This window comes from Parus major, chromosome 2 (assembly GCF_001522545.3).
Source record: "Parus major isolate Abel chromosome 2, Parus_major1.1, whole genome shotgun sequence".
Taxonomy (NCBI): Eukaryota; Metazoa; Chordata; class Aves; order Passeriformes; family Paridae; genus Parus; species Parus major.
This window is the reverse complement of record NC_031769.1, coordinates 17,179,410-17,201,684: the sequence shown is the minus strand read 5'-3', so window position 1 is coordinate 17,201,684 and position 22,275 is coordinate 17,179,410. Positions and strand designations below refer to the sequence as shown.

At 38.5% G+C, this 22,275-nt stretch overlaps 1 protein-coding gene across 15 annotated transcripts in view; it reads left to right on the top strand.

Moving 5' to 3' along the window:
- Positions 1–22,275, top strand: part of KIAA1217 (KIAA1217 ortholog) — a 332,941-nt gene that overhangs the window by 103,559 nt on the left and 207,107 nt on the right. For 4 of the 15 annotated variants that reach the window (XM_015617301.3, XM_015617305.3, XM_015617298.3 and 1 more), the window contains exon 1: positions 549–833. The exons of 1 other annotated variant lie outside the window; for it this stretch is intronic. In XM_015617301.3, coding sequence (XP_015472787.1) covers positions 614–833 — 220 coding nt within the window. In that variant the 5' untranslated portion in view covers positions 549–613. Of the gene's footprint in view, positions 1–541; positions 834–22,275 lie in introns of those variants that run through there. 10 more of the 15 variants (XR_001519306.3, XM_015617311.3, XM_015617300.3 and 7 more) reach the window with 7 other exon arrangements.

Here is a 22,275-nt window from a genome sequence, read left to right as displayed (position 1 = left end):
GCTGTCAATCCTTCCTTGCTTTTGGTGAGTTAGATAATGCATTGCTAGGAGAATATGCATCATTTAATCCAATTTGAGCTTGCACCGTGCTTAACTCAAAGACAAATATGTTCTTGACATCAGGCATTTACCGTATAGCACTGAAGCAGTGTGGTTTTGGCACACCGTGAGGAAATCTGCCGAAACAAGAAAGTGTTTGTTTGAGAGAGAGGGCTGGGAGAGGAATGCAGAGGGTCCCACATGCAGAGGTAACCCTGAGCCTGGGTGGTTTTTCATGTACCTGCGTAGGTGGAGCATTCCCCTCATGCCAGGCTGCTCCTCAGTGCAGCTCCAGACAGTCCCTGGAAGAGCTTCTGCTCCCCACAGTGCCTGGGACTCAGCACTGGGACAGGGGCGTCTGTTTTACCCCAGCACACATTTGCATTCCACAGGTCTGGGGAGCTGCGTGACCACCCAAGGCTCGGTGTTTAAAACTGATCAGGCTGGCAGCACAGCTCCTCACATCCAGCTGCGCTGCACACACCAACTCCCCAGCCTCTGAGCTGGAAAGTCAGCTGCGAAGGATTTTTTTAGAAATTGCTTTTTGGAGCAGGTACATCCCTACACAGGCAGGATGTCCAAACCCTCCCGCTTGGCTCGACCTGTGTCGGCTAACACAGCTCCTAAATCACCTTTGTCTAGGAAAGAAGATTTGAACAGTCGATCACGAAAAATTAGGCTAGGTGAAAAGATTTTGAGAGCTGGCAGCGAAGGAAACCTGGTTAAACAGCATCAGCAAGAGCAGGTGGAAATCACAGAAAGGCTTGTGCCACGGAGGGCTCCCTTCCTGAAAGGTAACTGGTTATTTCATGCTGCAAAAGAAATAATCAAATGCATTTTCAATCACTGTGCTTTTAATAAACCCCAAACATCAATTATTGTATAATAGGGGATATATGTGTGTGTGTGTGTGTGTATTGTTCCTGAATAAGAGATTCTCGTACATAAAGCATTTGTTTCAAAAATAAAAGGGCTGAAAATATTTTTGTTGTTCAATTTTGGCTGGGTACTGTATACAAGCTAAAAATGTTGAGCTGTCAAAGTGGTAAATCACAATCTTTTACAGTCTAAGTGTGCTACTGTATTGTGAAGCTTTATTTGAAATAATGGTTTGAAATTATTAGCAAGTGTGAGAAAGATTAAATGGAGAGAAATAAAGAGAAAATAGACTGTGCAGGCACTGAATCTTTCAACCCTGCAAGTAAAACTCTTCTTTGTGGGTCCTAACAAGGCAGCTGCAACTATTTCTTGTATAAAAACTAAACAGATCAAGTGTATTTGGAAAGGCTTATATGCTTTCAGAATGCAAACAAATGTGGAGGATAATATAAGATTATGATCTGCTTTCACTGATCTGTTGAGAAATGAGCTGCAGCAGAATTGCCTCTTTTTAACTTAGTTTTTGTGACAGTACTCCTTAGAACTGCTTTTAAAAGTAGCCATTTAATCTGCATGGTGTAAAATGAGGGTAAATTGCCATTCTATCAGGAAGTAATAGTAGTAGTACTCTAATTGTACTCTTCATAGAGTTTATAATTAAATATGAGCAAGAAGTAGAATCCCTTCAGTACAGAACAGAAATTGCTGTCCCTCCATCCTAAATCCATAGGAGAAGGAAGTGTAGATTATAGACCTTTGTAACTTGAAACTGTACTTTCATTTCACACACATGGCATCCAAGGTCACAGTTTTCATTCCTGCCTGAATAAGGTTTAAAAGATTTTTTTTTTCCCTACAGCATGACTTTTATTATTTCACAAAGAAGGGGAAAGTGATGACACCTAGTCTTACTCTGGGAGATGGATGATCTGTTTGTTTCTACAAAGGAAACTGGGTTTGAAGCACTTTATTAATGGCAGAAGAGAGCAAATAGAAAAACTGGAGGTGGGGAGGCTTAAATTACTCATCTCACTCACAGAAGCTCTTTCTTATTTAGCAGTGTAATGTGGAAACTAATTTTTGATCTTGATATGTATTGCAAAGTAAAACCTTTATTTAAAAAAAAACCCAAAAACAACAAATGTACAACAACTCTTTATGCCTGGTAACCAATATTTATTTATTTTATAGTAAATTATATTTCCCAGTCAAGTTTTTAAAATTTGAAAAATTTCATAGAAAATCCTGTAACAGTATGCTTTTCCACTAAGTTAAAGTTTTCTAAACAGCAGTTTATTCCCTCTGTGTTCTCTCATTTCTTTGGTGCATTGAGAAAAGGAAATCATGCGGGATTTACAGAACAGAAAATGTGTCCTTTTAAGGGATGTGATTTTTATGGCACTCCATTCCTTTATCACTTTACTCACTTTATCAAAATGTTGTTGGGCTATGTAATGCTTTGCAACTTCAAGCAAGGGTTGCACTCACTGCTTAGAGTTTTAGGTGAAATTTCTCTAAAAGAGAAATTTAGAGTCTGTCAGTAGTGCTGCAACATGTCACGTGCTTTTAGGATTTATAGCTTGCACTTACTGTCTTCTTGAGCATGCATTAAACAGTACTGTTAAGTACTGGCTTTCTGCATTGGGATGGTTGTTTTAGTTTAGGCAAGATGTTACTGCGAGTTGTTTTTGTAAGAGATGTTGAATAACAAATATTGATACTTCTGAAGGGAGCATATTATAAGGGTGATGGAAAAGCAGAGTGTGGTTTTTTCCCTCAGGAAATGGGACTGGCTGGATGGCCCCCAATAAAGTCCAAGCATTGGCCAAAGTGATTTGAAAGATGTTTTGTGAGAAGTGGGAGCTGACCTGGGTGGTGGAGGGACAGCAGATATGGCAGAAGCCAAAAGCAACAGTGAAGGGTATAGAAGCCACAAGGCAGGGTCCTGGGTCAAGGCTGAGTAAAGAGAGCATGAGCAGCAGCCAAGGGTGTTTGTGTGCTCTTGAAGTGCTAAAGGGGAAATGTGAAAGAGGTGGTAGATGGCAGGTATAGGCTGAATGAGACAGCTAAAGTAGGGAGCATAGTGAGGGGAGGCAGAAAGCTCCTGTGTGAAGAAGACTGGGCTTGGAGGAGAAAAAAATGGTGAAGGAGGAATGGCTTTTAGGTGGGTCAAAGAAGCTGGAATGGAGAAGTGGGAGCAGGAGGCTCTGTTAGGTGGGGAGTGGGGTCCTAGACAACCTGACATGGAAAAGGAGTTTGATCAAATTTCATTCTTTGTTATGTAATGCCAGTGAAACCCCATGGTGTGTGTGTGTGGTATGCCTTAAAATCCTGGTCTGTGCACGGGAGATCAACCTGGGCTGTTTGGATTAGTTTCTACTGTTGAACTTTATATGGGAAACATGACACTATTTTAGGTTTCTTTGAAAGTTTTAAATTCATACCAAGGAGGTATAACATGCATGAGTGTGCTAAGAGACAGCAATCCAGCAAAGCCCAGTGCATAATAGATAGGAAATAAAAAATCGTGGCTATAATTTTTAACAGGACTGTAAAGCATGATGAGTCATTCTAATTACTTTGTATGTTGAGGGGGTTTCTACAGAATTCTTGCCCTGCATTGTGCAAGATGAGTTATACTTAACTGAGAAGTTGGGTTCTATTAGCAGGGGGGCAACTTGAAGCAGAGACAAATGTATTCCTTGCAGGTAAAGCCATGAAAGGTCAGAGTGGATCTCTGCTTCCACCACTGAGGTCTGTGTGGCAGAGACAGACATACTGCTTCAACTTTCACAAGGGAATGCTGGCTGTATGTATTTGGTTTTTGGTTTAGCTGTTGGATGTGCAAATCTGAGACCATGGGTTCTGATTTGTAGAGCTGAAACCACATAACAGTAACTGAAGTCAGTGTCAGCTGCAATTTTATTATGTGAAGTACTGTCTAATGCAAAGGACTCAAGAAGGTCATCTTGTACCTACCTGTTAATCTTCATCTGAATTTAATACACAGCTTTGACCATAATTTCTCTGGATGCCAGGTTCATCTTGCTAAAAGAGATAGGAAGGAGTAGGATAAAATTCTTATATTATAATGAGGGATACTCAGACCCAGGCTACAAAATTTGTTGCTTGGTCTTCACACAAAGACCTGACAAATGTGCAGTACGTGAACCCCACATCCAGAATAGCTAAGATGAATTCTTCCATGCATATGGAATGAGTCCTGTTCATTTTGTGAGGAGAACAAGGCAATGGCTGTATGAAGGATGGGACAAGGTTGTGGGTGAGGAAAGTCTGTAATACAATGCACATGCACTGGGAGTGGGAAGCAGGGATGCAGAGACAGTCTGAGTTTTGGCATTTCCCACCTGGTGAGGGACTTTCTTTGCAAACTGAACATCATTTAAAGATTTTCTGGTTTAAATAAAAAATGGAGATAGGTAAACTTTTCTTTTTTAATTTTCACTTTCATGACTGAATCAATTAAAAAAGGATTTTTTCACCTCTGGGATGTGTTACTGATTGGAGAACTTTATGAATTTCTGTTACTCATACTTTCCTCCTTTTCTTGCATTCTCCAAGAAAAGCAGAGAATATATAATGTTTGTCTTTTCAATTTCCCTTCTCTGCCCTTTTATTGAGTTTTGATATTTACTTTATTATTTGGCTTTCCATTGCTTCACTTTGCTTTATTTTTCACTCTATTTTTCTCCGTTAGAGTTTCCTCTCTGGGTTCTCCTCTGCCCTTTACTTTGCAGTTCACAGTGATTGGAATGCAAGGCCAATACTTTTAGACTAAACCTTTTGGTGTCTCATGTTCAGTTGGATCCAAAACTAGACAAAACCTGTTTGTTCCATCCCTAGTTATTAGAATGGGGCCAAAGGACTTTGGGGATACAGTGGGACTCATAACTATGGTCTCTTCATGCGAAGCAAGCAATAATAGCACCACAGAAAGCGGAATTAATTACATTTTCCCTACTTCGTTTTTATGACAAACTCTAATGACCATATAAGCCATATGTGTATTACTAATTATCTCCAAGAACATTGTGGTTCTTAAATAGATATAAAATAATGGCCAAAGTTAGGAAAATATTCCGTCTGACATTCGAATAATATCGATGGAATGTTTAAAGCCAAGAACTTTATTTGTCAGGAACTTCCATTTCACAGCATTTCCTGACAGGGATGTACCTACAAATACAGAACATATGTAAGACTCGGGGTTTGCCATCCAAGGAAGTTCATTATTAAAAGAATAGCAAAGCAAAGAATGTTAGTATTTAGCCTACAGTATTTTTCTTTCCTCTGCAACTGTTTTAGATTCATGAGGGCAGAGAACACAGGAATTGTATCTATAGTACTTGTATATTCAAATGTTTGTGATCTCACAAATTTAATGCTGGTTTTCTTCTTTTCTACCAGTACTTTTTTTTCTTTTCAATTTGAAATGCAGCTTTTTTACTGTGATCCAAAAAAAAAAGGAAATCAGAAACGTTACTGTCTTTTAGACTAGTCTGAAAAACTATAGTGAAATTAGGTTGGTATCAGATGTGCAACACAATAGAGTTAATGGTTCAAAATTTTGAGCTTGAGATATAGCTTTGATGGCATATAGGGACTATATTATTTCATTTTGGTAAATTGGTATTAGAATTAGAGAAATAACATGGGCTGTTAGATTACAAAATAAATCTAGATTTAAAAAATTGCAAGCTAGAAAAGAGCATTATTAAGATAACTCTAGGAATTTATAGTTGCAATGTAGAAACAGAGACCAGGTATGAGACAGTAGACATTCTTTCCATTGCCTACATGAACATTTATTTCTATAGCTGCTGAAGGCTGACTTCATCTGGAGGATGAATAGGGCAGCTGAACATACCTCCTTCCAGTTAAGATTATGCAGTATATAAGCTGGAGTTATGGTTATTGAAAACTGAATGTCTGGACATTTGTTTAGGTAATGAATAATTGGCCTACCTCTGTTCTTATTGAGGTCATGACTCAGACCCAAGCATAAAGTACACTTTAGCTATTCTTTTAAGCATGATTTCCTCCAAAAATGGGTCATGTAAAAAATACCTGGCAGGATTTCTTCCATTGGTAACCTTTTTTACCCATTACCTGAATTTGTGCAATTATGATGGAGAGGTAAGGGACTCAAAAATACTGCATTTCTGTGATATACTGTACATACTGAGCTGTGTGGGATACGCTGTTCTGTACCTGTCAAATAGTGCATGTCTATATTTTTCTATAATACTGTGGAAAATTGCTGGCTGTGTGGAGAAGGGAGACCTGATTGATATTGTGTTCAGGGAAGAGCTGCAGTGTGTGCTCAGCTCTTCTTGCACATCACAGAGTTCACGTATGGGTGACACCTCATAAAAGCCATACCCAAGGGACAAGCCTGGGTTGGAGCTCACAGCTCACATAATTCACTAGAAGGGAAAATTCAGACTGTGTATGAGATTGCATGAATTCTGATGGAAATGTTTTGAAATTGAATATATACTTCTGCCTAAGTATAATTCAGTTTACCAAGTCAGTAGTCAATCCCGAATAAAAAATAATAAAAGAAAAAGCTGTTTTGGAAACCGAGTTACAGTAGTTGCCTTGCTTACAGAACTATTTTTCAATTCCATAAAGTATATCCTCTTTATAACTTCTTCCTCTGGGACCTGGCAGGAAAAGGAGAGCTCTATACATCCCCTTGGGAAGCTCAGGATCTTCTGTTTGTTTTACTGTAAGGGCATGAGGGATGAGCAAAAACTTCACCAATTCTCTCCACAGCTTTAAAAAAGTTTAAACCATATAGATGAGGGAATTTTGGAGAGGTTACAATTCTGGGGAAAATTAAGTATAATTTTTGAACATTCATTTTCCTTAAATGATGTCTTTCTGAAATCTCTCAGAGGTTCTGAAGCTTAGATTAAATTAAGGGAATGAATAGATAGCACAGATTGTAGGTATTTAAATGTTCCTCGCTGGATTCTTGCTCCATAAAGCAATGTATCAATATCACTTTCACATCTTTAGGATGTAAATATATACTTTATACACAGTATATAACTTTCCATGTATATACAAAATTTGTAACAGTGTAACAATGTCACCTCAGTGACATGACCTAATTGGAACCATAGTATTTCAGTAGGTGTCAGTCAAACAGTACCATGCAACTCCAGACTAATTTAGCAAAATTTGAATGAGAAGGCTCAGAAATATTAGCCCTCTTGTCAAAATCCCTTCAAGCCTGGCTGTTTCTGTGAAACAGGTTTTTTTTTTCCCCCCAGAGTTGACCCTATTAATATAGGATGTATAATTTTTGAGTGAACCCTTTTATCAAAACAAGAGCTAGTGTTTTGAATTGAGAGCATAATTTTCAGATTTATCCATTTATTTAATGTTGTGGATATTCTAGTTGGTTAAAAAGTTACTTGTGAGTTCTGTGTTAGTTTATTTGTATGATGTCAAGAGAGGAGCTGTTCTACAGTGGACTGAAGGTGGAAAGAGCATCACTGAAATACAGTGAAAAGAAATAGCAATGCTCATGAATTTAGCATGTACTTGGTAAGCTTGTGTATCTTTTCTTCTTTGGTGGATGGACTGTAGTGTCCTTCTAGGCTGAAATTCAGCTCCTATCTTTATCTATTACTATTGTCTGGTATTTAAGTGGTGGATCGAGCTTCCTTTAATTTTCAGGTTAGCTCACATCATCCTCTGAAATGGGATTTTCAAAGCTGGACACGGTGCTCCATCACTGAGTGCAGTGGAAGGATTATGTTACAATTATTGTGGATAAATGTTTATAAATCCTAGTGCAACTACAGGTTTTTTTGCACAATGGCATGGTAATGTTTTAAGCTTCTGATTAAGTCCTAGAGCCATTTTTGCTGTTAATCATCTTTTAACTTTAGGCATCAAGGGTTTCTCCCTGACCCAGAAAGACAATCATTCTAGCTGATCTTAATTCCTGAATCCTTTCTAGTATTATAAGTGTAGACACAACATCAGCTCTTTCCAAATCTTCTGGTGTTTCACCCATCCTGAGTGAATTCAGGTAAATACTTAGAACACAGGAATTTTCATCTGTTGGTTCTTGTAGTGCCCTAGGATGAGATTTGTAAGATCCCAGCACACTGTCTGGTTTCATTCCTTTCCTTTTTAGATTTTGTAGCTGGTATTAATTACGGAAGACACATGGTCACAGCTGACCCTCTTCTTGAAGTCTGATATGAGAAAGGCATTCAGAATTCTGCTTTCCCATGCCATTTGTTAAAAGCTGTCTTTTCCCATTCAGTAATGGATCCATCTTTTCTTTGCCCTTCCTCTGACTACTAAGGCATTTATGCAATAAGTAGTCACCCAGGCCTGCTGTTCATTTTAAGGAAAGAGAAAACATTCAGGGCCCAGTCATGAACCAGTTATTCTGCTTTTAAAAAAAATAGTAAAGTTGCCAATACATTAAAAATCAAAACATCTGGAATGCACAGCTGGCTGGCTGAACATATTCATGGTATTAGTATCCAGACATTTAAGAACAGGTAGTGTTGTACTATTACCAGGAAATAAGTTTTATGATGGCCATCTCCTTCTGACATAGGTTGAGGTTGCATCCTGGCCTAGATAAAATTTATTTTGAGCCTCATACTTTAAGTTTGTGAACATGCTAAGGCCCTTGCTGCAGCTTCAGTGTATGAGTTACTTGCTGAGCAGTGAAAACTCTGGAGACCTCTCCTCAGCCTTCTATCTGCCAACGTGCAGATTCATCTGCAGCACCTAGATGTGGCATAGAGAGACTTCATTAATTGTTTGAAATTAAACTTTCTCAGCACCTCTTGTTGGAAGACATGGGAGAAGAGGTTTTGGCAGAGAAGGTGTAAGTGCAGCCCTGCTGTGTGAGGAGCAGGCACTGCCTGGCTAACATGTGAGCTCCACAGACACCTGTCCTGCCTGGCTGCATCTCGGCTGTCGCCTGGAAGGCACATCACCTCCTTTTGGGGCTGCAGATTTATCTTCTGCCAGTGATGTTCTGCCTGTCTGAAAATGGTCCCTCTCTCCCCATACCTGGGTGGTTGCCAGAGCCAGGAGACTACAGCCCCTTTTTCTCTCTCAAATATCAATTTCATTAGGGCAGAGGATAAATACTAAGCATATCACTAGTGAGGGTGATCAAATAGCACCTGAAGGGGTTAAAATTAATCCAGCAGTTTGAGGCCAAAGTCTAGCTTCCCTTAAACACATTTTATGCTGACCTATAAGTTTTTATTTTGTGGCACATATTTCTCAAGCCTTGAGTGCCATGATAAATGACCGCATTCACATGCTGGACATTGCAGGCAATGTTAAAATCGTGCACTCAGTTTATGCACTGGCCATGCAAACTCACAAGTTACACTTGGCCATTTTCCAGCCTGCACATCTCACCATGCAGCTTGCTTTTCCTACTGGATTCAGTTTATCTTTGTGCTGAATTATCTCTCATTTTACCCTTTGAATGCAGCTCAGGTAATTACGTTTTGAATAGGAAAATGCTTGAGTAAGTGAAGTATCACTTTGAATACCATCTTGACCTCTTGGAACTAACTGACCTCTTCCTTTGCAGGCTCTGTAGCTCACAGGCCTGCGTTCTGCAATGGTTAGCATGCTCCATGGTGTGGGGCAAAGCTGCAGCTTTTGGGCAAATCAGACTACCAACATGAAAAACTATATCTACACAATCTCAGCAGTCTTTGAGGATCAAGCAAGTGGTTTAAATTGTACTGCCTTTAGTGATGGTTTAAATAAGTTCTGGCAGCAGAGCATCCTTTGTAATGCTTGTGCAAGTACCTCTTTGTACATTGTGCCTCTACATGAGTCCTCTGCCTGCAGCTCCCAGGGAAGTTTCTGGGAGACACAGTGGTGGTAGTTATTGCTGACTAAATATCAGACTGGAATTAGCTGCTCAGGAGATAGTTTTAAGTAGGAAAAATATAACTAGAACTTACTTTGCTGATGACAAAGCCTGGGTTTATAGAATGTTGTTTGGTTGGGGTATTTTTTAAATATCATCATCAGTGATCTGTATCACTGCATGTAAAGTAAACAGAGGTGCAAACAATACTTGTGCCAAGTAATCTAATTCTGTATCCTTAAAGGAGTTAAGAGGTTGATGAATCATACAGCATTTCTCCATGAAAGATACTTTTGTTCAGATGCCACTATGTCATAAAAAAAAAAGCATAGCAAAGAGAAGGTTAACTTATGTAATATTTTGTTTGTTTGTTTTCCACATTCTTACAAACTAGCCTTTGCTATAAAATGATGATGGAGTTCTAGAGACTCATGGTAATTAACCCACTGCAATCTTTGTGTTCATAACTGGTGAAATTAGGAAAGAGTGATACATAGCATCAGGGCAGCTGCTGCTTGTTAGCTGGGTGGTTTGTAGCAGACAAAACAATTTCTTCCTGCTTGACTAGCAAGTTATTTTAATGGAGTGTAAATTAAAGATTTCAGTGGTGTTCCTAGTTGCATGAAATCCCCTTGGGTGCCTTACTGACATGACCTCCTCTAACATTAATGCTGATGTTGTTGCTTGATCTGGGGGTGTTAGGAGCTGCCATCCTGGATGCCATGGAGCTACTCCCTGAAATCATCTAGGAGATTCATTTGGCAATATCCTCCTGTTTCAAGGACTGAATACCAGTGGCAATAGCCTTGAGCTCTTCTTTTACTCATGTGCTAAATCTAAACTATGCATCCAGAGATAAAAATGGTGGCCTGTAGTCATCTTCTGTATTTAGTAATTCCTGTTCAGCCTTGAATGAAAACTGCAATTTTTCAAGTCAAAAATGGACTGCCTTTTAATTTCTTTTTTAGTCAGCTAATCACTAAAAATGCAGAAAATCTTGTTTTGTCAAAAGAAGGAAATTTCCACCACTGCAAAGCCAAAAGCTTTAGGAGAAAAAAGTGTGAGGCTCCAGGCTGCTTCCCTAGTGCATGTACAGAACACTGCCCCATCACAACTGACCCAGAGGTCAACTACAGTACCAGTTTAAAAATTGTTCCTGTATTTTCCTCTAAATAGTAACACAGGAGTTAAATTTTTAATGACAAGCTGCTACTAAAAGCAGTGATTTTTCTTTTGTCTTTGTTCTATCCATAAGCACAAGCCTTATTCCAGATGACACGATGGAGATTTTTCCAAGCCCTCTGTGAAAATATTGGTAGACAATAGCAGGTGCAGCCTTAATTTTCACTCTTCATCACAGCATGTTTAAGCTAACAGTCCTCACACCAGTTGGTTTTTATCTTCCTCAAAAAGTGCTGTAATGCTTATCAGTACACTGACATTCCTGACAGTTGGAGCTGTTCTGTGCCGCTCAATGGCATGCAACAGCTCATATCTTTATATCCTATAGACCATATATTTATTTATTTCGTATAATAATTCTGATAAAACATCATCTCTCAAGCAGAAGTCTTGTCATGTTACATGTTTGAAAGCCAAATCCAATATTTACTGACCATTTAAAAATGATACTGATAGGATGTGTGGCCGATGAGCCCAGGCATTCAGTAGTTTGTCAAATGCTGTTGTGGGGAGATATGAGAGGGAGTTTACCCAAGTGTCCTTATCTCTCCAGGAGGCACATTGTATTCTGTAGCAGTAAGGAAATGCAGCCAGCTGATGGTACTAGATATTCTTGCATCATTAAAAAAACTACCATATGAGCTGAAAATCCTGTGGATTGTGACAGGATTATTTCTAAAGAGTTTCTTAACCCTCTAGAAAGATTCAAAGTAAATTTGTTTATGATTTTCATCTATATGTTTGCTTAGAGGACATTAAGAGCAGGTATAGGTTCACTTACAGTTTGAATCATTTTCTGTGCATGTTTGTTGTAGCTGCCATGAAGATATGTGATGAAGTGGCCACTGCCTGACCTGTGGGCAGTGTCAGTGTGGAATGGTAAACTGCTCAGGATCCCTGATCAAAAGATTTGTTTAAAAAGTATATGCTTTAGTAAGTGGAAATGTAGACACAACCTGTGTCTGTGGATGGAACAGCCAGGACTCCCTTACCTCAGCCATGCCATGGGGTGCCTTTTGGGGCAAGGGTTGCTTGGTGGATTAAAGGTGCTGTAAAGGAAGGGGACGAGGTGTGTGTTAGGAGCTTCTTTAGAAGCTGAATTCTGAACAAGTCAGAATTAGTGGCAAAATCTGTGCCTTCTTTTCACCATGATGATATATGTTTAAAATACTTGAAGCCCTTGTAAAGAATTCTGAATTTTTTAAATGAAAGGTGATATACATGCAGACATTGCTAACATTTTCAATGGAAAAACTGAATAAACATCTGATAACACTTGTGTTGAGGATGATAAAAATACTGTATAAGATCTCTTTTAAATTACCACAAAATTACTTTCACAGAAATTGATATAAGTACCTTTTTAGTCTTCAGTAATTTTCAAAAGAATACATTCAGTAACTTCAAAACAAGTTCCACGTACTTCAGCTTTAATTTTGTGATTAGATGTTTCCAAGGATTGAAAGAAGTACGTGTGAACTCTGTGCTTTTCTGTTTTACTTTCTTAGTTCACAGAAGCAGGACTTTATATATAGACTTGAGGTAAAGAAAGCAAGCATCCTTATCACTTCTCATGTTATGTGATCTTTGCACAGGCGAGCCTTGTAAAATCAGCAGCATTTTTAAGTCCCTTGATAGCTATACACTTTTTCAGAAGGGAAGTGCTGTGAAACTGTCAGAGCTCTTCTGAATTCCCAAGAGTAAAAAACCCCAAGGAACCAAAGAAAATCGTGGGTTTGGATGATGCAGTCAGTATGAATTGCACCCTATCTGCATTGGTACTAAACATTGTCATAAATATTGTTAATTATCACATGATTTTGCTAAACCAAAGTCATGTGCATTCAGCAGTTCTGTTGAGTAGTCATAGTCCATATTCACAGATAACGTGGATTTCAGGTTTTTGTGTCTTGACACATGAGACAACCAGCTGTAATGGGGGGAAGAAGAGTGACCTGCACTAGCAGATTTAGCTGGTCACTCATCTATTCACTCAGTACAGAGGCCACAGAGTGCTTAGGCTTTGATAGCAAACAAGATTTATGTTTTCTCCTAGCCTTAAGAAAATTCTTGTACAGCAAGAGTAAGGCAATTCCTTATTTATCTGTCTGGTTTTGCTCTCACCTTCATCTGTCAGTAAGACCTGGGGCACCCTTGATCTGCCATTAGCAGGCAGCCTGAGCACCCTGTTGCTGTGTGTAATTAGCCCTGTTGCAGCCCTCTGGACAGGTCAGGAGAGCACATTTCCTCAGCCAGGTACTTCTGATGGCTGCACCCTCCTGATTCACCAGCCAAGGGATGCAAGGACGTGTCTGTGTCTCGTGGGAGTTGTATTTGCAGCCTGCCCAGCTTGCCACAGTCTTGTCTGAGGACCTGATGAGCTGCAAGGCTGAGCTATGATGAGGATACTAATGCTTTATTGCATGTGGCTGTTGAGCTGGTGTGTACTTAATGATGGTAAATAACACTGACCAACAACGTATCAGCATGCTCAAAGTGTCACAATAATACAACACGTTCTGGCTTAGTGGGTATTTACTGTCTTCAACATCAGGTTAAAATTTGTAGCTAGGTTAATCTAATAGTATCCTTGTATCTTATGAAATTCATCTTAATATACTAATGTAAGAATTACCTTTAAAAGGTTCTGTTACTTCTTTCATCTTCTTTCCAATACATTTGACTCCAAAGAAAGCCTTTTTAACTGTTTCTGCATTTTATAAAGAAATGTGTCCACTTATTAAATCCAGATGCGCCATTTGTTAAAGGAATTGTATCCTGTGAGACATCCTGGAGAATGTTCCTTCCATCTTTTAAAAACTGCTTCTGCTAAATAAAATAGGTATTCAGTCTCCCTGAGTCCACTTTAGCGTAATGTGTAATGCTGACTTTAAAATAAATGGATATCTGGAAGGAGCATGTTCCTCCCTGCTGTGATGAAGTTCTGGTATTTTCAGTATTTTCAGTACAATATGCCTTATAAATGTATCTGGACAACTGAGCATAATGCATCTAAAGACAACTCTTCTGGTTTCAAAAAAGTCTTCTTGTTATAAATTATTGGGGAAACAAGGGGTAGGAGAAAGGATTGGGATCATACTGCTAATTCCATTTGGTAAAGTCTGGTAGTCTAGTTTGAGATCTGGGTTACTTTATGACTGATAGTCACAGTATCTTTAGTACTGATAGATGACTGTAATTGGACTCAGAGACACTAAAATGAGAAAGAGAAGTAAAGAGGTTAAGAATTTTTGGCTGGGCTGTGAGTCTGCCTGATGGTATTGTTAATGCATTAAAATAGTATGTGCTGTATATTAATAGGACATTGCTTTAAAGTTCTTCAGTGCTGCTCTCTCCTGTTCTCAGCATTTAGGTGCATTAAACTACAAAAGGAAATGAAAAAAACCCTGTGAGCATCAGGCATCCAAGTGAGTTCCTGCATGTCAGATGGATGTCTAATAAAAACTAAAGCACGTGTTGAGTTTAGATTGTGATCATTATTGATTACCTGCAGAGACCAGACAGGGACACAATCTGGAGAGTAAAATGTTTGCTGCTTGTAAGGGTATGAGATACCTGAACCTGAAAAGAAACAGGAGAGGAATGGGAAAAGTTCTTACAAATGCTATTTTGGGTGAAGAATGGCTGTGATACTCCTGTTGGAGTGGATCAACAAGACCCATAATAAGATGGAGAATGTCATAGGTAAGAGCTGAGATGATCTCCGATAGATCTGTTCAGTAGATCATCCCTAGAGAAGATTTGAAAGCAAAAAAATTTTAGGCAGTTTCATTATTATATGTTAGAAACAAAATAAGGTCATTGTCAGAGGTTGGACAACATGCAGCTTCCTCATTTTGTGGGATTGATGAGAATAGTTTTACATGGATGAAATGGGACACAGGAGAAAGTGCAAGAGAGACCCATGTGATGCCTGTACAAGCCTTGAAGGCACAGAGAAATTAAAATTGGACAAATGAGACTACAAAAGTGGATAAAGGAACAATATTATGAGGTGATAGCCAGCAAGGAAAATTGTTGGTTCCATTGTTGGTAAAAATTTTGACATGAAGATTAATTATGGAAAGAATCTCATCTCATCTGGCTGTGAGTTGAGAGAGGTCAGTGGAGTTGAGTGTGAATTGTGGAATTGTTGTTGTATCAATGTAAGGATCCAGGCAGGTGCATGGAAGCTGTCTATGCCAAGGGGAAATAAGGTGTTATCCAAAAAATGGCAATGTGTCCAGGAAGACTTGTATTGGCAAATAGAATTAGTTGGGTGTCTGCAGACCTTAAGAGCACAAAGCTTTGAGAAAGAGAAGATAGGGTAACAATAGAACCTCCATAAATAAAGAAAAAAAAAAAATGGAAGAAAAACTAAAAGAAAAGCTTTACTGAGGTAGTGTCATGGTAATCCAAAGGTGGATGAGAATAAGAACAGTGAAAGAATGACTCAGAAACCAATGTAAGTCTGTAAGGTTTCCAGTGGACAAATATTTCAGAAGTTGCAGGCAGCAGTTAATTAATCTGGAATAAAAAGTGCAGGGACTACTATATAAGGCAGGCATGAATGTCATCCTTACCCCAAGGTTCAAAACAACTGCTAGAAATAATAAAAATATATAATTGGGATACATTGTCAAACAGTTCCCCATGTTTCATTGTATAAATAATCATCCTAAAAATAGTATTAAGCATAAGCAAGGAGTCTGAAAGTAATGGAAAGAGGATTGGCCTGTACAGAGAATTGTACCATGAAAATCAGAAAACATGAGAATGAATTGTAAATGTCTAAGAAGCTGCTTAACAAAGATGTAACTATTTTTCTAAAAATAAAAACTGCAAAAAGTAAAGAATAGAGGTGCAGTCAGTGGAAAAAAAAATAGAATTTTTACATTAGTGGTGATCTAGATGGATGGGTTTTAGATGTAATAGGTAGCAGACCTCATATTTTAATGATTCTATTGAACCTGGGACAAATGCAAGGCATCTAATAGGAATGATTATGCAGAAATGGAAAATTTTACCTCCAGGGGGAAGCAAAACTTAAATTATGTAATTGTTTCAATCAGAAGAGACCATATCATCCACATCCAAGAACTTGCATAATATTTCAATTCCAAAAGCAAGTACTTTTAATAAATATATCACATCAGTTGGTATTACCTGGGGAAATATATGAAAAATAGAACTTAAATTGGAAAAAAATTACTCCATTAAAGAGCATTACTGTAATCTCAATAGTATGTAAGATCTTCTACAAAAAAAAGGAGAAAGATTTTAAGGAAAGAATAAGCAAATGACACAAAACATGGTCAGTAAGTTAAAATACAAGGTGGGATCTCCACAAGGAGCTCATGCCTTACTAAGCTGATACCTTTGGTTGAAAGAATAGCTAAGCTAATACTCTGAGGAAGAAATGATATATGATATACCCACATGGGCTTCAGTAAAATACTGTATTTGTCATCTGCTGTGTCATTTGTTAACACAGGAATTATAAATGAGTTGTAGGAGGGAAAAGAGAATGAAAAAGTTAACTAGAAGGAAAGTTGGAGCTGGAGGATGAGTTGGATGGCACCGAAGGATTTCCCAAGGACTGACTGTGGGATCAGTCTCAGGAAATGTTTCCTTTACTGATTTTACTAAGAAAGCAATAATAGTGGGACAAAAAGTATTGATGACACAAGTTACCAGAAGGATTATGCTGAAGTTTCATTTAATGAAGTGAGAAGAAATGGGATGAGTATAGAGTTGGAAGATAGTGCAAGGGGGATGACAGATTACTGTCAGAAGTTGAGGGGTTGTGCACTTGGGAGCTTGTATCAGGGAGAGGCTGGACAGGCATGGAGTGCTAATCACAAGGTAATTGAGGCATCAGAATGAGACTTTTGTGGAAAGTGGACTGATTTGATTCTGGCATGGATCATCTGGCAGTATAAGGAAATATGTTTCCCATGCAAGGAAGCCTTAGTGCTGCTTGATATAAGGTATGTGTAAAGTGTAACACAAAAAAATCTCTGCCAGTGTGAACATATATACTTAAGAAAAGTAAATTCAAACTGTTTTAGTAGCCTAGGCAGGTTTTTAAAATGCCTTGGGGAAGGGAGAGACTATTTTATGAGGGGAGATTAAAATCCTTGATTTGTCTAACTCTGTAAAAAAGAAAACTGAGAGGAAATACAGTTGCTGTCTCTCACATAGGAGGATTTATACATAAAAGATAGTTCTAGCACAAAAAGAAATAATTACGCACTGATCTGAGAATCTGTGGGGTGGAAATTTAGGCAGCTTTCAAATATGGAGCACAGTGGGACAAGGCACCTGATTAATTTTTAGAAGAAAACGTGTTGATTCATGAAAAAAAAAAGTATATAATGTAATGCCATTTGGTGCCTACAGGGAAGTGATTTGGTAATAAAATTGATTTCTCTTCCTAATGAAAGGAGACACTGGAAAGATGGGGAGGGAAGACTTTAAAATAACACTGGTAAAGGCAGCATGGTGATATCCTTGCAAATTATGAAACTCATGTGTTTTTCATTCAGAAGGGAGGAAAGCCCCATATAATGTTGATATCTTCAATAACTACCTGCTACAATAGTTTTTTAAACAGAATTTTGTGTGTCTGGAGAGACTGAGACTTACTTGGCCCCTTTTCACTGTGTGCATAGTTTCATTAAATGAAAACCTACCTGTATTTCTAAACATTTTTATTTTAAACAGTATTTTCTGCTTTCTTTCCATAAAAGTGATTTTTACACTGTACATCTGAAAAATAAAAGGAAAACCATACTGCAGCTGTCATTTTGTTAAGATTTTCACATAAAACCTTGATACTGACAAGTGTGACTGTATTTTGCTGTGTATTTATAACAGTAATTATTTTTGACATTACCTTTCTACAGTAAAACACAATTTTTTGCAACTTACGGGAAGCATAAACTTTATTACTCTCATATTTAGCATGTAGAAGAAAATCTCACAGCATATGAGTAGTTAGTGCCTTCTATTAATATTTCTGTGATCAGTATGAGAAGTTGAGCTGATTATTTTTATAGCCCGATTAAAAAAGTAGCATTGTATAAATGGGCTTAGTGCAGTGCTGTGTAATGAAATCCTCCTCATGGCAGCAAAGAAGAAGGAAAGGTTTCTGCTGGAAATGGCGTTTGGTGTAGCTCAGTAATGCAGTCTTTCCTACAACAGCACAGAAAAATATTGGCAGCCTCAGGCTATGCTTCCTATAATGTCACTTTAGTTATTCTGGTTTTTTTGGGCTTCCTTTTTCAGCTTGAAGGAATTAAGTCCCAATGAGATGGAAAAGATCCATATCTGAAACAGCGTAAATTGTTTGTTGTTTCTGTGAAATGTGTAAGTCATAATGTGAGCAAAAACAAATCTCTAACTTTGATGACATGCTGTGAACTTTCTCCTTCCGCCAAAATGTTTGTCCTTGGAGGTGATACATGGTGGAAGCTCTCTAAGGGCAAAGATAACAGTACAGTGATGTGTTCCTGGAACTAGAGCATTGGGTTAAGTGTTTTGCTTGTTTGTTATTTTTTCCAATTCGTTTCAAGTAAATGAAGATCATTTACACAGACTTGGAGAGCCTGGAGAAGAAATGAATCCCAGGAAAATATTAGGCGATTGCCTGCAGTCTTGTTTAGACAAGACAGTTTTTTCAGAGAGGCAGGAGGATTCCTGCTGGAGGGTGGCATTTGTGACATCTGCCACAGGGCAGGAGCCAGCCATGAGCTGGGCTGCTGTTATCCTGCCATTTCCTCTGCAAATGGGTAGTCCTGCTTCATACATAGTGCCTTTTGGAATTTTGGCTCCGTCCACTCAATTGCATTGCTTCCAGCTCAGTTATGATGGTGTAGCTCAGATGGGAGTCTGGTGCAGGGCCCAGGAGGGGGAGGATGTCCCTGTGCCTGCCAGCTCAGCCCCTCTGCCCGTGGGCAGTGGCATCCCTGCTGAGCTGGGCACTGCCAGGCAGGGGAGGAGTGACCTGTGCAAGCCAAGTGCTTGAGCCCTGCAGAGGTGCAGAAGTGGATCTGGCGTTGTCCTGGATGTGCACCGCTCTCAGTCTCTCGGCAAGGTCACCAGTGGGAGTGAGCATGAGCAGGGATCTCTGTGCCAGGCAATGATGAGTCACCAGTGGGACTCGCTGCAGGTGGGGGACTGCCTGTTTCAGGAATTAGACACTACGCTGCTTGAGGAATGTAGGTGGAATAGGGATGGGCCCATTATGAAGTGAGCCTGGTTGCAAGTTTGTAATTTCTCAGTGAATCTTCTCCCTCAATATTTTTGTTTTGAACTTTCAGAACTACTCTGCATTTCATAACTAAATATATTGGTGGTTTCTCTGTTATTTCCTGCTTAGACATAACTAGGGCATGCGGAGCATCTTGGAGGAGATCTAAGATAGTTATCATCTGAGATTTCTATCCTCAATTTGCAGACCATGCTGTGTAACAAAATCTGAATATTCATTTTGAACTTTTGGGGTTTGTTTATCCGAACTATTTGAAATTCGCCAATCATTATCAAAGCTAAAATCTTCTCTTTGCTTCATTTACTTAGAGAGATTGCAAATTCTTACTTGGGAGAGTAGTCAGTATGGGGAGATGGACCACATAGCTCCAACTTTGAAAGTGGGACAGTCCAAGTTTAATGTTCTATTTTCTGTTTAAAAAGTCCTCTAAACCAATGGAGAAAGGACATCTAAAAACTTACATTTCCTTTTTGAAATACATAATTAGAGGCGGTTCTCCCTTAGCAAGCTTTGCTATTTGCTTGTTTATTTGAGCAATTATCAAGTTACATAACTTGCTTCGGTAATACATTCATCAACATTAGCAAAGTCACTTCTTGTCTTTTCTATCTGGATATACAGTTTTCCCATTTTGCCTGTAGAAGGCTGCATTAGTATGACAGACCATATTATTTTGGTGATTAGAATTATTCCTGCACTGGGCTGTGTGCAGTTTTCTTTCTGTATAGAAGAGGAATGTTCCTGCCAGAGCAGGCAGTGCCCCTTCTGTCTGTAAAGCGGAACATGTTGTCTACAGAAGCAGAAACACATTTGTGATGAGAGGGGAAAAAATATTAATCCTTTCAAGAATTAATTTTCCAGAGTATGCTTTTTCAAGGTACTGAGTGTGTAAACTGAAGCTGCTTATCTTAGATAAGGACAGAGGGGAAGGACAGATGTCTGTGGGCAGTAAAGAAGAGAAACAGCTAAGCACAGGCTCTAGGTGCACCACAGGTAATTTTAGGTGTTTCTATAAACTGAAATGTGATAAGAAAAATGACAAATTTCTGAATGTGAAAACTAGAAGGTAGAAAATGATCCTTTAGCATTGAGGATGAGCATTGCTTGGGACTGGGGATGGTCTGGCGAGGCAGCAAGGGCATCCCTTGACTGCTGGGTGTGCATCCCTCCCTCGTGCTCTGGGTGCCTAGAAATGGACACCCTGAGCAAGTCAGCTCCTCACCCCTGGAATCTGTGCCTCAGGAGGGAGCCTGGAGCAGGAAACCCTTCAGCACACGCAAATTCAGAGCTCCTTTCCTTTTCCTTCAGATGTCCTCACACTGCTGTGACACATGTGGGTGAAGTGGAGATAAATGTCACTGAGAGTACAAAGGATCTGTTCAAAGGCTCAGGGTGGTGCCTTAAATTTTTATCTATTAGGAAGATAAGTATTTTTAATAAAAGTTTTGAGGTTTTTTTTAAAGCTGGAATGGGGTTTGATGAGAAATATAGAAGAATGGAAAAAGTTCAAAAGATTTCATTAATCCCCTGAGGAAAAAAAAATCTCACAAAATAACTCTCAAGTGCTTTGGATTTGTTTGTTAACTGGAAAATCTGGATTATTTTAACAGGAAAATTAGGATTAAGTACTTTTTCTTTGGACTTCTGATACTGTAAATCAAACGTGAAATACTTTCCCTGTATGGGGAAGAATTATTTTACTGATTAATAGTTTGTTTTTAAATTGAAACTTATTTTCACCTTTCTCATTATTAAAATGGATAAATTACTTCAATCTGTCTATATACATTTATTTTGGGGGGTTTTTTAGTAACTTTTATGGTATGGACTGTAACCAGGTATCTGAACCAAAATATTTTATCCTCTAGTTCTGTTCCACTCATTCATGAGAAATTTATTTCCATGATTTTTTAAAGTAGGTGATTAGAATAATAGGCACATACTGGTAGTTTTTCAATTATTTTCGCTTACACTAAAATAAAATTCTATTTAAAAAGAGAATATGTTTAATGTGTCATTGAATGAGAGTACAACTCTCTTAAGATAATGGTCTTTCACTTGCAGCTGTATCCATCAAATACAAAGGCAACATGAAAAATTAGAGTAATAAAAGAGTAGATACTTTGTTTTAGTGAGAGGCTGTGAGCTGCCCTGGTGAACATTAAGAAAAAATTACCTTCCTAAAACTATTTAACTTTATGATCAGGCATCAGACTGATCTAGAAAAAGGGATGATTGGGTAAGGATTTTTTAAAAAATACTTTCCTACTAATTTATTTAGTATGACTGTGAACCTACAAATATATAGTTTGAAGTAAGCAGCCTTTGACATTGATATTTAAAAAAGTCTCATGTCTTTTTCCAGTTTTAGATTTTCTTGGTGTTCTAGTTCCTGGAATCCTAAATGTAAATTTAAACCTCTGATTCCAGGAAAAGAAAAAAGTCTCTCAGCATTAGAGTTGCAAAATGAAAATGGTGCAAATATTACCTGCCTGTAACTTAAATACTCAAAATCCAAAAAGCAAATGAAAATTCAAAAATTGATTTTGGATTTTAGTGGGGATGTGGATGCAGGGCTCTGCTAAACAGAAGGACATCTTAGCTCTTTAGTTTCAAAATACCATAGAGCTTCTACTCTGTCTCCTTCTCACATCTTCCAAGCAGGATATAGATTTTAATAAAAGCTCTGTGAAAATTGAAAGAAGAATTAGGTGTTCTGAGTAGCTTTAATCCTGTTCTTTGAGTTCATAAAAGGAAGCTGGCTATTTGTTATTTCATTTCTCATGTTGTATGTCTATCTTCACTAAGTACATCATTGAGCAGCTTCACACCAGATCTAAATGTGAGGGAAACCACAGCCTTTATAGAGAAAGCCTCAGTTGTGACTGGGAAGGTGTGGGGAAGGAGAAGGACCCATTCTGTTAACAGCTTCCCTTTGAGTCATCATTGGGGTGGTTGCCCAAGTGGGCATTTTCTTCATACAATATGAACAGTTATT